This window comes from Dama dama, chromosome 22 (genome assembly GCF_033118175.1).
Source record: "Dama dama isolate Ldn47 chromosome 22, ASM3311817v1, whole genome shotgun sequence".
NCBI classification, from domain to species: Eukaryota; Metazoa; Chordata; class Mammalia; order Artiodactyla; family Cervidae; genus Dama; species Dama dama.
The window spans coordinates 30,755,002-30,767,424 of record NC_083702.1 but is presented as its reverse complement, the minus strand read 5'-3'; the positions used below and the strand labels follow the sequence as shown (position 1 = coordinate 30,767,424).

Genomic DNA, 12,423 nt, shown 5'->3' with positions numbered 1-12,423 from the left:
GGCAATAGCTCAGATGTTTGCTCCTCTAAGATTTCTGGGACATATAGACCAGTTGAAGTATTTAATACACTTTGGCCATTTCTTAACAAAACAAGGAATATCTCGAGGAGTTAACAAACTGCTTTCCTGGGATGATGAAGGCATTTTCAATTTCTATTTCTATCCCATTCACCACTTCTTTTGATCTTTAATTAGATTAGAAGGAAGAATACAACATCCAGTGTACTAAATGTTATGGAAAACAACAGCACTAAGAACCAAATAGCTGTTACCTCTTAAGATGTATTCTTATTGTATATAATACATAATATATAGAATCTCATTTTCATTATTCATAATGATAAGATATTGGTATAATGAATCAGATACTTTGTAAAACCTAGATTATGAATAGATTTGATAACATCATTAAAGTATCTAATCAAGAATAAATTTTGTTTTGTGAAATCAGATCTGTGAGATCTATGAAATGATTTCAAATACAAGATTAAAATTAATAAAACCTGTCTTTATCACCATACTTACTGCATTTAGCTTACATTTTGGCATTTATTGTGAAAAATTTAGAATTATGTCTTCATGGAGTAAATGCTTTTTGGAATGTCTTCATATTCGTTTTTGTGTTCTCTTTTTTGTCAAATGAGATTGATTCTTCTTTTATCAACAGTCTGAATGTAAATAAATAACTAAAGTGCTATTTGCACAGCTACCATGAAGCTCAGTACTGGGACATCATTTTGATTTTAATGAAGTAAGCATCTGCTGCTACAGCAGCTCAAGGCTGTTGCTTCTGAGTAATGAGCATCTTCATTTACCACTGAGTATTGCATTCTGCTGGCTTAGTTGTCCTATCATTGTGTCTATATTTCCTTTCAATAGGAGCATGTGAAATGGGTTCATGCTGAAATGGTAAATAAAAACTCCAAGCTAAAGCTGATTTATGTGACTCCAGAGAAAATTGCAAAAAGCAAAATGTTTATGTCAAGACTGGAAAAAGCCTATGAAGCAAGAAGATTTACCCGAATTGCTGTAGATGAAGTTCATTGCTGTAGTCAGTGGGGACACGATTTCAGACCTGGTATGTATGTTCTGGGCGTCTCAGGTGGCACAGTGATAAAGAATCCACCTGCCAGTGCGGGAGACATGGGTTCGATCCCTGGGTCGGGAGGATCCCTGGAGGAGGGCATGGCAACCCACTTTAGTATTCTTGCCTGGAGAATGCCATGGACAGAGGAGCCTGGTGAGCTACAGTTTATGGGGTCACAAAGAGTCAGACAAGACAGAGTGCACACACACATGTGTATTCTACCTAGAAAACCCTGTAATGCTAGGGACTCTTTCCTTACTCAGCTTTACATGATGCAAATCCTTGCTTCCATTAAAATTATCCTCTTAGGTAGTCAGTACTTATTTTTTTCTTGCCTTAATGCAAGAGGAGTCAAGAGGCAGAATCTTTAATCTCTTTAATCCCCACCCACCATGGTAGTGCTTCTTAGTCCAGTTGCCTTTATCTTTTGAAATGTGTATATATTAACAAATACTGTACTTTTTCATCTTTAGCCGTAAAGTTTTACTGATTTCTGGATTCTCCTTCATATCTGTTGAGGAATTTGCTTATGCTTCAAAGTTGTCTCTTCTAGTCATCGTTTTAGGTATCTTCAGCACTCACTCCAGGATCTATACCCAGTGAACTCCTCACTGTTACAATTCTGTGGTATACTTTAGTAACCTTAGTCTTTGCCCTACCAGCATAATCCTACAGTCTTAGCCTAAAACAGATTGCTCAAACTTGTTCTATGCAAAGAAATCTGAAAATCAATTTTTTTTTTGTTTGTTTTTGCTATTGAGCTATATGAGTTCTTTATCAATTTTGTGTATTAGTTAACCTCTTATCAGACACATGATTTGCCAGATGTTTTCTCCCATTCCCTGGGTTGCCTTTCATTATGTTAATGGCTTCCTTTGCTGGACAGAAGCTTTTTAATTTGAAGCATCCCCACCTGTTTTTTTCGTTTTGTTTTTGCTGTTGGCCTCAGATTCAAGAAATCATTGCCAAGACTGATGTCAAGGAGCTTATCTCATGTGTTTGTGTCCAGGAGTTTTATGGTTCCAAATCTTACATTCGAGTCTTTAGTTCATTGTGAATTCACTTTTGTGTATGGTGTCATATGAGGGTCCAGTTTTGTTCTTTATGCATGTGTCTGTCCAGTGTTCCCAACACCATTTATTGAAGAAACTGTTGTTTCCCCATTATGTGTTCTTGGCTCCTTTGTAGAAGATTTATTGACTATATATATGTGGGTTTACTTCTGGACTGTGGTCTTTCATAACTTTCCAAACAGATAACTTTCTCCTCCCTGATGTTACAGTAGCCTTCAACCTTAACATTGAGCCATTTCTACAACGTTTCTTTCTCACTTTTCTCCAAATAGTTTAACTACTTGAGGGTGTACTCAAGGATGACAAAGCTAGTGATTTAGATGTATATGATAAATATGAGCCCAGAAGTTTCCCTAAAGTGGGTTCTGTAAAAACCAAGCATTTTCTTGTCTGAGTTTAACACTCTTGGGTGGTCTCTGTGGTAGAAGGGTTTTGACAGATGGTCTTTTTATCTTTTATACTTTGCCATAATTCAAACACAATATTTGTGTTATCCTTTGCCAAATTCAAACATAATTCAAACATAAAACAAACGGCTGCTCCCACTCCACCTCTTGAATCCACTATCCAACAGGTGTAGACCAGTGCTTAGCTTCCTGGAGACATTTCGCAGGGCATTCCACCTATGGCCAAGAGTGCTTGTTTCTGATGAACCAGTTATAGAAGCAGAGTAAAGTCCATCTGTCACAAAGGCTAGGCTGCAGTGGCAGATTAGATACAAATGGTTGTGGAAATAAACTCACAGTCATCTTGATGATCTGCCTAAAAGATCAGTCCTTTTTTTATTCCTGAAAGAATAGGAAGAGGGCTACTCTGTATTTTTTTTTTCCCCAGATTATAAGGCTCTTGGTATCTTGAAGCGGCAGTTCCCAAATGCGTCGCTAATTGGATTGACCGCAACAGCGACCAGTCACGTTTTGAAGGATGCTCAGAAAATATTGTGCGTTGAAAAATGTTTTACTTTCACGGCTTCTTTTAATCGGCCAAATCTCTATTATGAGGTATGTAATTCTATGTCAGTTTATTTTGTGAAGGATTTAGAAGAGAGTTTCAGTTCAGTTCAGTCGCTCAGTCATGTCTGACTCTTTGCGACCCCATGAACTGCAGCACGCCAGGCCTCCCGGAGCCTCCCAAAACTCATGTCCATCGAGTCGGTGATGCCATCCAACCATCTCATCCTCTGTCGTCCCCTTCTCCTGCCCTCAATCTTTCCCAGCATCAGGGTCTTTTCAAAGTTTACTTTTTCATTATGTCTGTTTACATGAGTCACAGTTATGTTCAAAAGTTTAAAAAAAATTGGATGAGTATAAACAGATTTATTCATGAATGCTTCCTTCATATATCTTATGCTATTTAATCCTTTGCTTGGTTAAGTAGAAGAAACTGACTTGTTAAATTTGCATACATGCTTTTTGTGTAAGGATGGAGAGAAAGCATGCATTGATTGAGGGACTTGGGACTTCCCTGATGGTCCTGTGGTTAAGACTCAGTACTTCCAATGCAGGGGACATGGGTTTGATGCATGGCATAGCCAAAAAAGTGAAAAAGATAACCAAGGACTCTAATGACATCTCTGTAAAATTAATTATGAAATAATGCAAAATTAATATACCCTTAAAGATTTGCTAATCCTCCCTATTTAGATTTTATTTAGTATATAACCTTGAAAGTTAAAGAACCTCACAGCCGTTTTTACTTTCCAGTCCTTTAAGGATAGACTTAATATTTTTCTGAATTCTTACTGAATAGTTATTTGTGCCATGGTTTATGTTTTTACAAATATAGGGTCAGAAAATAAAAAAAGTGTACATCTTTACAAGTTATTCATTGCTTCTGTGCCTCCTTTTTGGTGAATTAAAAATTAAGGATCAAGAAGAGTCTGGGTGGTGACAGGGTCAGATGAAGCAAATGAAAGAATGATAGGAAAAAACACCATGTCCAAGAAAGAATGGCACCGTGAAAGTTGTAAGTAAATAACCACATGAATGGCACTCATTAATTTACTTTTTAATAAGTTAACTTTTTTTAGGTTCGGCAGAAGCCCTCAAACACTGAAGATTTTATTGAGGACATTGTAAAGCTCATTAATGGAAGATACAAGGGGCAATCAGGTAATATAAAAACAAACCAACTATAAAGACTGAGCACTTTACAGAAGTAACAAATACTACAGCAATTCACTGAAAAAGATTAATGCATGGCAGAACATACTTGAAAATCTCATGATAAAATTAATTTTCTTGGTGATCTTAGAAATCGGGTTGGCATTTGCTAATGACACATATTGTAAGAGTCATGAAACTGATTTGCTTATTTACACTTAATTGCATTAGAATAGACCTAATGACATAATGTTATCAATAGCACTTATTTAGTAAGTATCTACTGTGTATAAGATTGAAGGCTAAGCAATGATGTTCTATAGGGATATAAAACACAGTTTTCTTATAATAAAGGACACATTAAAGAAATATAAAAAGTAAATGCTGAATGAGTTAAGTGTAGATGGAGTTGAGATTGTGTATAACATGTTCCAAGATTAATGCATAGACAGGTGTTACTAAAGCAAAGAATTGGTATAAAAGTTGTATTTCAAAACTATTCTGTAGATTGCCAGGAGATATTAGTGGGTGCCCTGGGTAAAAGGAGTTCCAGGGTCAAATAAGTTTGAGAAAGTCTGCAGGTTATTTATTCTTCCCACAGCGTCACAGGGTATATCCGCGCCTTTGAAGTTCTAACCAGCCTTGCAAATAGAGACACCTGTTTAACTTTGTTCACTGCAGTGCTTCCCAAACTCATTTGCACATGGAACTCTTTTTTCACAGCACACTTGTTTACATTTTGTAGAGGATGAAGCATCAGTTTGAGAAATACTGTGTAGTGGAAGATAAAGTTGGAGAGAGAACTAAGATAATGGAAACCTAAACTGGTGGCTCCAGGCTCGTTACTGCTCTAGAGCAAGTTGCTGATCAAATCTTGAGTTATACTGGAAAGTCAGTCTGTGTTCAGGGCCTTGAAATTTTTCATAATTCTTTTTTTCCCCATGCGGTGTAATTACCAGTATCTTGAGTGTGTGAGTGAAAAATTTTCTAGGAATGTGCTATATATATCTAACCATTTGACATCTTTTACTACAGGAATCATATATTGCTTTTCTCAGAAAGACTCTGAGCAAGTTACAATTAGTTTACAGAAATTGGGGATTCCTGCAGGTGCATACCATGCCAATATGGAACCAGAAGATAAGACCAAGGTTCACAGAAGATGGTCAGCGAATGAAATTCAGGTTAACTAATAAATACTTAATTGAAACCTAATTCACCTTTAAATATATTTTAGCTTAATTAATATATATATAATGTTAATACATTTTAGGTAGTTGTGGCAACAGTTGCATTTGGTATGGGAATTGATAAGCCAGATGTGAGGTTTGTTATTCATCATTCAATGAGTAAATCCATGGAAAATTATTACCAAGAGAGTGGCCGTGCAGGTATGTATAACTCATACCCAGAAGTAATTTTTTAAAAGAGCTTTAAAAACACTGTGATATTTATTAATACTGTATTTTTAACTCTTTATTGCCTAGTATTTTTATAACAAACAATGAAGTCCTTTGAAGTTTTATATTTATTTGCCTATGGAGAAATTTTCCTTATGTTCTATTGGAGTGTAATGAATTATTTCTTCTTATGTTTGCTAAGATAATTTGATATCCATCTTTGTCTTCTGAGTTTTTAATTAGTGGTTTCAAGTTTATAATGTGAATAACTGGATTATTTATGGACAGGTTTTTAAGCTAATAAAGTTGATTGTTGACAGTTCTCTTCAGTTGTATTTTAAAAAATTTGAGGCCAGCTGTTACAAATTAACTTTTACATCTCTATCTGAAATTCCTAGATATGATATGTTTAGACTGAGATATCACCAGCAAATTTTATATTTATTTGCATGTTTGACTTTTTAAAGTAACTATGCAATCTGAAGATGCTTCCCACTGCAGGTCGAGATGACATGAAAGCAGACTGTATTTTGTATTATGGCTTTGGAGATATATTCAGGATAAGTTCAATGGTGGTGATGGAAAATGTGGGACAACAAAAGCTTTATGAGATGGTGTCCTACTGTCAAAACATAAACAAGTAAGCCACACACTTTTTTGTCACTTTTGTCAATTAAAAACAAGCACAACATGAAAGCATGCGATGTTATTTGGGTCCTTCCTTAAATGAGTAAATATGTTGGTGAAACATCAAGTGTAAACCAGTAAAAGCAGATGTCTGAAGGGGTAGAAACCAGTACATGAACCTGTAGAATGCCTGGATTTAAGAACATATATTGTAAGATATAGAGAACAAACTAGTGGTTACCAGTGATGAGAGTAGGGGGAGGAGGTGGGGGTGTGGGAGGTGTAGACTTTTGGGTGTAAGATAGGCTCAAGGATGTATTGTGCAACACAGGGAATATAGAAAATATTTTGTAATACTTGGAAAGTAACCTTTAAATATTGTCAAAAATAAAAATATAGTATCTTAAGTCTAAAAAGAAAAAAGTTACTCTTTCTTCAAGAAGGATAACTGTTAACTTTTTTCTGAATGTTTGGTAGCAGTCACCTGTGAAGCCATCTATTCTTGGAGTTTTATTTCTTGGGAGTTTTCAAATTACTGATTCAGTTTCATGACTGGTAATTGGTCTGTTCATATTTTTTATTTCTTCCTTGTTCAGTCTTGTTCAGATTGTACAATTCTAGGAATTTGTCCATTTCATCTAGGTTATCCATTTTATTGGCAAATATTTGTCCATAGTAGTGTCTTTGATCTTTTGCATTTCTCTGGTATAGGTTGCAACTTTTTCATTTCTGATTTTATTGACTTGGGCTTTTTTCCTTGATGGGTCTGGATAAAGATTTATTAATTCTGTTTATCTTGAGACTTTACTGGTGGGCCAGTGGTTTAGACTCTGTGCCAAGAACCAGCTCTTAGTTTCATTGATCTTTACCATTATTTTTTTAGTCTCTAGTTTTTCTGCTCTGATCTTTGTTTCTTTCCTTCCTTCTATTAACTCCTTCTACTAACTTTGGTTTTTGTTTGGTCTTTTTCTAGTTCCTTTAAGTGTAAGGTTAGGTTGTTTATTTGAGATTTTTCTTATTTCCTGAGGTAAGCTTGTGTTGCTATAAATTTTCCTCTTAGAACTCTATTTCTGAATTCCATAGATTTTGAATTGTTGTGTTTTTGTTTTGTCTCCAGGTATTTTTGCATTTTTCTTTGATTTCTTCAGTGATTCATTGGTTGTTTAGTAGTATATGGTTTTGCCTCTGCATGTTTTGAGTTTCTTGCAGTTTTTTTCTTATAGTTGATTTCTAGTTTCATAGTGTTGTGGTTGGAAGAGATGCTTTATATTATTTCCTGTCTTAACTTTACCAAGGCTTGTTTTGTGGCATAGCATGTGATCTGTCCTGGAGAATGTTAATGTTCCTTGTGCACTTGAAAAGAATATATTCTGCTATTTTTGAATAGAATGATCTATATATGTCAAATCTGGTCTGACGTATCATTTAATGCCAGTGTTTCCTTATTGATTTTCTGTCTGGATCATCTGTCTATTGATATAAATGGAGTATTATAGACCCTTACTGTTATTGTGTTAATGTCTCCGTTTATGTCTGTTAATATTTGTTTTGTGTATTTAGGTGGTTCTATGTTAGGTGTATATATATATATATATGTGTATCAATAGTTGTTATATGTTCTTGGATTGATCCCCTGATCATTATGTAATGTCCTTCTTGTGTCTTTTAACAGTCTTTGTTTTAAAGTTTATCTGATATGGGGCTTCCCTTATAGCTCAGTTGGTAAAGAATCTGCCTGCAATACAGGAGACCCCAGTTCAAAGGTCTGCTGTAGAAGGGATAGGCTACCCACTCCAGTATTCTTGGGCTTCCCTTGTGGCTTAGCTGGTAAAGAATCCACCTGCAATGCTGGAGACCTGGGTTTGACCCCTGGGTTGGGAATATCCCCTGGAGAATGGAAAGGCTACCCACTCCACTATTCTGGCCTGGAGAATTCCATGGACTGAGTCTCTTGTAGGCAGCATATATGCAGGTCTTGATTTTGTATCCATTCTGCCACTTTATGTCTTTTGGGTGGAGCATTTAGTCCATTTAAAGTTAAAGGAATTGTTGATAGGTATGTACTTATTGCCATTTCATTGTTTTGAGGTGGTTTTGTAGACCTTTTTTGTTCCTTCTTTTACTTTCTTGTGGTTTGATGAATTTAGTGTTTGAATTCCTTTTTCTTTATTGTGTGGGTTTCTATAATAGAATTCTGATTTGTGGTTACCATGAGGTTTATATATAGCAATTTCTCTATATACATGATGATGTAAGTTGCTACTCTCTTAATTTCAAATGCATTTTAACAATCTTGCATTTGTATTCTTCCCTTACAATTACTATTTTTACTCTTAGTCATCTTTGTAGTCTTACTGCCCATCATATTATAAGGACTCAAAATTTTTTAAGTAAGCAGTAATTAGTGATAGTAACGGAGAAGGAATGGCAGCCCACTCCAGTATTCTTGCCTGGAGAATCCCAGGGACGGGGAAGCCTGGTGGGCTGCTGTCTATGGGGTTGCACAGAGTCGGACATGACTGAAGCGACTTAGCAGCAGCAGCAGCAGTGATAAAAAATGGTATTTCTTTCCTATTAATGCTACAGTAAGTTTAAAAAGTGAGAAAATGAAAAAGTCCTTAGATATCCAATATCCAATGCCCTCATGAAGCATATTTTGGGACTTAGACTCAAAATGATACTATGAAATACAGGAAACTACTTTGCTATCAGGAAGATTCTCTAATACAGGTATACCTTGGAGATATTGCAGTTTCAGTTTGAGACCACTGCAGTAAAGTGAAAATTGTAATAAAGCTAGTGATGTGAATCTTTTGGTTTCCCAGTGCATAGAAGTTATTTTTACACTAACAACATATGGAAAAAATTATTACATATGGTGGGCAGAGTAGTAGTCTTCCAAAGATGTCCACATCTGAATCTCTGGAACCTGTGAGTATGCTCTTTACATGGCAAAAGGGAGTTAAAGTTACAAATAGATTTAAAGTTGTAGTCAGCTGATTTTAAGATAGGGAGATGATTCTGAATTATTTGGGTGGACTCACTATAATCACAAGGGTTCTTAAAAGGAGGAATAAGATGTCAGAGTAATGTGAAAACTTAACCCATTGTTAGCTTTGAAGATAGAGGAAAGGGGGCCATGAGCCAAGAAGTGCAGGCAGTCTTTAGAATCTGGAAAGGGCAAGGAAACAGATTCTTCCCTAGAACTGCTCGGAGAAATCCAGCCCTGCCGACACCTTGCTTTTATTGATTTTAACCCAGTGAGACCCATGTCAGCCTTCTAACCTATAAAAATGTAAGATTATAAATCTGCGTTGTTTTAAGCCACCAAGTTTATGCTAATGTTATGGCAGCAACAGGAAACTAGTAACAGTATATAACCCTGCATTTTGAAATGGGGATAATTCATACCTCCAATGTGTTTGCAGATGTCGCCGTGTATTGATAGCTCAACATTTTGACGAAGTATGGAGTCCAGAAGCATGTAACAAAATGTGTGATAACTGCTGTAAAGAGATTTGTGAGTTGTCCTTTTTAGATTTCTATAAGCTAATGTTTATAGCTAGGACTACATGAGGACAGTATTAGACACCCAAAATGGAGTTAAAAGAATTAGCCAGGTGTGAATAGAATTTCTCAGATTTGAGAGGAGTAACACAAAGTTTTGAAACAAGTACAAATAAAAGCTGTGTGTATGCATGTATTTTATATTGCTACACTGAGATGTTAGATTTTTAAGAAGTGAAGGGAAACATTTAAAATCCCTGATTAGAAATACTATTTATATATGAGAATGCTGACCTCCTGTAATAATCTCCAATACTTTATAGTCACTGACTGAAGAGAGTAATTTAGTACAAAATAGAGATGATAGTGTATCATTTTTGATCCAGATAATATTCAATCACTTTTAAGACACTAGTTTGGTAATGCTGGTGCTGTATTTTCACTTTTAAAAATTCTGTATATATATGCATATTGTTTGATGAGCTAGACTAACCCATTCCTCACTGAGTTCTGATGCCTTGGTTGGGGAAGGTCACAACAATTTTAACTTTGCAGGTAGAGAAAATTATTTGTGTTTACTAGACCATTTTATACTGACCAAATTAACAACAGTATGATAAATACGTCTGAGTGCTTGTGTCAATAGATGGGAATAACTGTCCAGGAGATTCTTGTGAAATTAGAGTCCCTAGGAAGCCACACTGGTTGTCAGAATATTGCTTAATGAGCATGCATCATTAAATATGAAGCAATGAAGAACAGATTGACTAAATATGGTAGTCTAAACCTGGTAAACATGTAGAAGAGACTTACCCTCTATAAACACCTCTAAGTCTTTGTCATAATCATGTGTGGCTGATACCTTTTGGTTCTGAGAGCATCTCCAAAGACCTTCCAATAAACAGATTATTTTTTTTTATATCATTTAAATTCATGTCTTAGAGAGACTATACCTTAATCTAATGAAAAGAGACTTGAGCAATAGTCTTAATTCAGAACATAGGAACAAACCAGTGTTTAGGGTGGCTCACATTGGATGACTTATTTTTTAAAAGAGTCTAACCACTTAGGACAGCCTATCCTTGCCCCAATTTCAAAATCTCATTCATCTTTAACCATGTCTCTTTCATTACAGCATTTGAAAGAAAGAATGTAACTGCATACTGCAGGGATCTTATTAAGATCCTGAAGCAGGCCGAGGACCTGAATGAAAAGCTCACTCCACTAAAACTGATCGACTCTTGGATGGGAAAGGGTGCCTCGAAATTGAGAGTGGCAGGCCTTGCTCCCCCCACACTTCCTCGTGAAGACCTGGAGAAAATCATTGCACACTTCCTCATACAGCAGTATCTCAAGTATATACAGACCCGTTTCTTGCCCTCTCACGCTGTCTTTCCTGATTCTCATTTTTATATAAGTGCAACAGAACAAATGGTTTAGTGGTTGTTTCATAGGAATTTTTAAACACTATAAAATTCACCTAGTAAACAAATTCAAACTTTTAATTATCATATGTCAAAGCAGCAGAAAAGTAGAATACTTTATTGCGTTTTTATACTAAAAGTTTTATTTCATATCAATGTTAATTAAAATTATTTTACTTATTTTTTTTAAATTTCAGTTTGTTGTCTGCAACTTCTCAAAGCCTGATTGTTGGCCTTTGTCTCCTGCAGAGAAGACTACAGTTTTACAGCTTACGCTACCATTTCATATTTGAAAGTAGGACCTAAAGCTAATCTTCTGAACAGCGAGGCCCACGTTATCACCATGAGAGTAAAGAAGCCCGTGCAGAGCTGTTTCAGGGTGACTACTGATTTTCAATGTTTAATTATTTGAAAAAGACATTAAAGCCTGTGTCATGCTTTTCTTTAACTAGTACTCTTCTGGGTCCAGTGGAACACAGAAGAGATAAGTCAGTGTTCTTGGAATCTGGGTATAGAAGAGAGAAAGCCTACTTTTGTGTTCTGTAGAGGTATTAAGTGGAAGGATGTAGACTAGTTTTTAAATAGACTAGGGGTTTCCCAGCTTTTGGAATGTGCAGACTCCATTTTAATGTCTGATGTCATGATGCGCCCTGCTCTCATGACCTAGCTGTGGTCAGTACTAGCTCCACAGTCGGCGTGTGCAGAAGCTGAAAACCCCGGTCACAGACTAACTGCTCTCCAGCCTGCAAAAGCTCAGCGGGCGCCAGCGTGTCCACGGACACGTCAGGTATCCTTATGGTCGTGACAGCACAGCCCTTCCTATTCCAGATGGGGCTCATACTGGAAGACATTTGAAAATAAAAACAAGACCATTGGACATTTAAAAGAGCTGATTAATATAGAAGGACTCGATATTAATCTCCTAAGAAAATGAAATAGCTGAATTTTTACCAGTGTTTGTCTTGTTGTTTTGCAGACTGAATCACCTCAAACCTGTCATTCTGAAGGAACTGATAAAAAGAGGGAAGAAAAAACTCCAAGTAACTTCCTGAAGAGGTCTGCAAACATGCTTCAGCAACCTGACTGTAAGAATACAGGGGCTAAGAAAAGAAAAACTGATAATGCATGAGATGAGTGTTTCTAAATTTTCCAAGAAAACATCTTATGCATGGATACACTATTAGTTTTGTAGTTAACCAGAAG

The 12,423-nt window shown here is 36.0% G+C and overlaps 1 protein-coding gene across 2 annotated transcripts in view; it reads left to right on the top strand.

Moving 5' to 3' along the window:
* RECQL (RecQ like helicase) overlaps nt 1–12,422 on the top strand; it is a 34,105-nt gene extending 21,683 nt beyond the window's left edge. For both annotated transcript variants that reach the window (XM_061125107.1, XM_061125108.1), the window contains 10 exons: nt 880–1,078; nt 2,995–3,161; nt 4,190–4,271; nt 5,298–5,446; nt 5,536–5,653; nt 6,164–6,302; nt 9,718–9,809; nt 10,932–11,151; nt 11,470–11,599; nt 12,197–12,422. In XM_061125107.1, the coding sequence (XP_060981090.1) occupies nt 880–1,078; nt 2,995–3,161; nt 4,190–4,271; nt 5,298–5,446; nt 5,536–5,653; nt 6,164–6,302; nt 9,718–9,809; nt 10,932–11,151; nt 11,470–11,599; nt 12,197–12,349 (1,449 nt within the window). In that variant the 3' untranslated portion in view covers nt 12,350–12,422. The remainder of the gene's footprint in view (nt 1–879; nt 1,079–2,994; nt 3,162–4,189; nt 4,272–5,297; nt 5,447–5,535; nt 5,654–6,163; nt 6,303–9,717; nt 9,810–10,931; nt 11,152–11,469; nt 11,600–12,196) is intronic.
* The last annotated feature ends 1 nt before the right edge of the window (nt 12,423 follows it).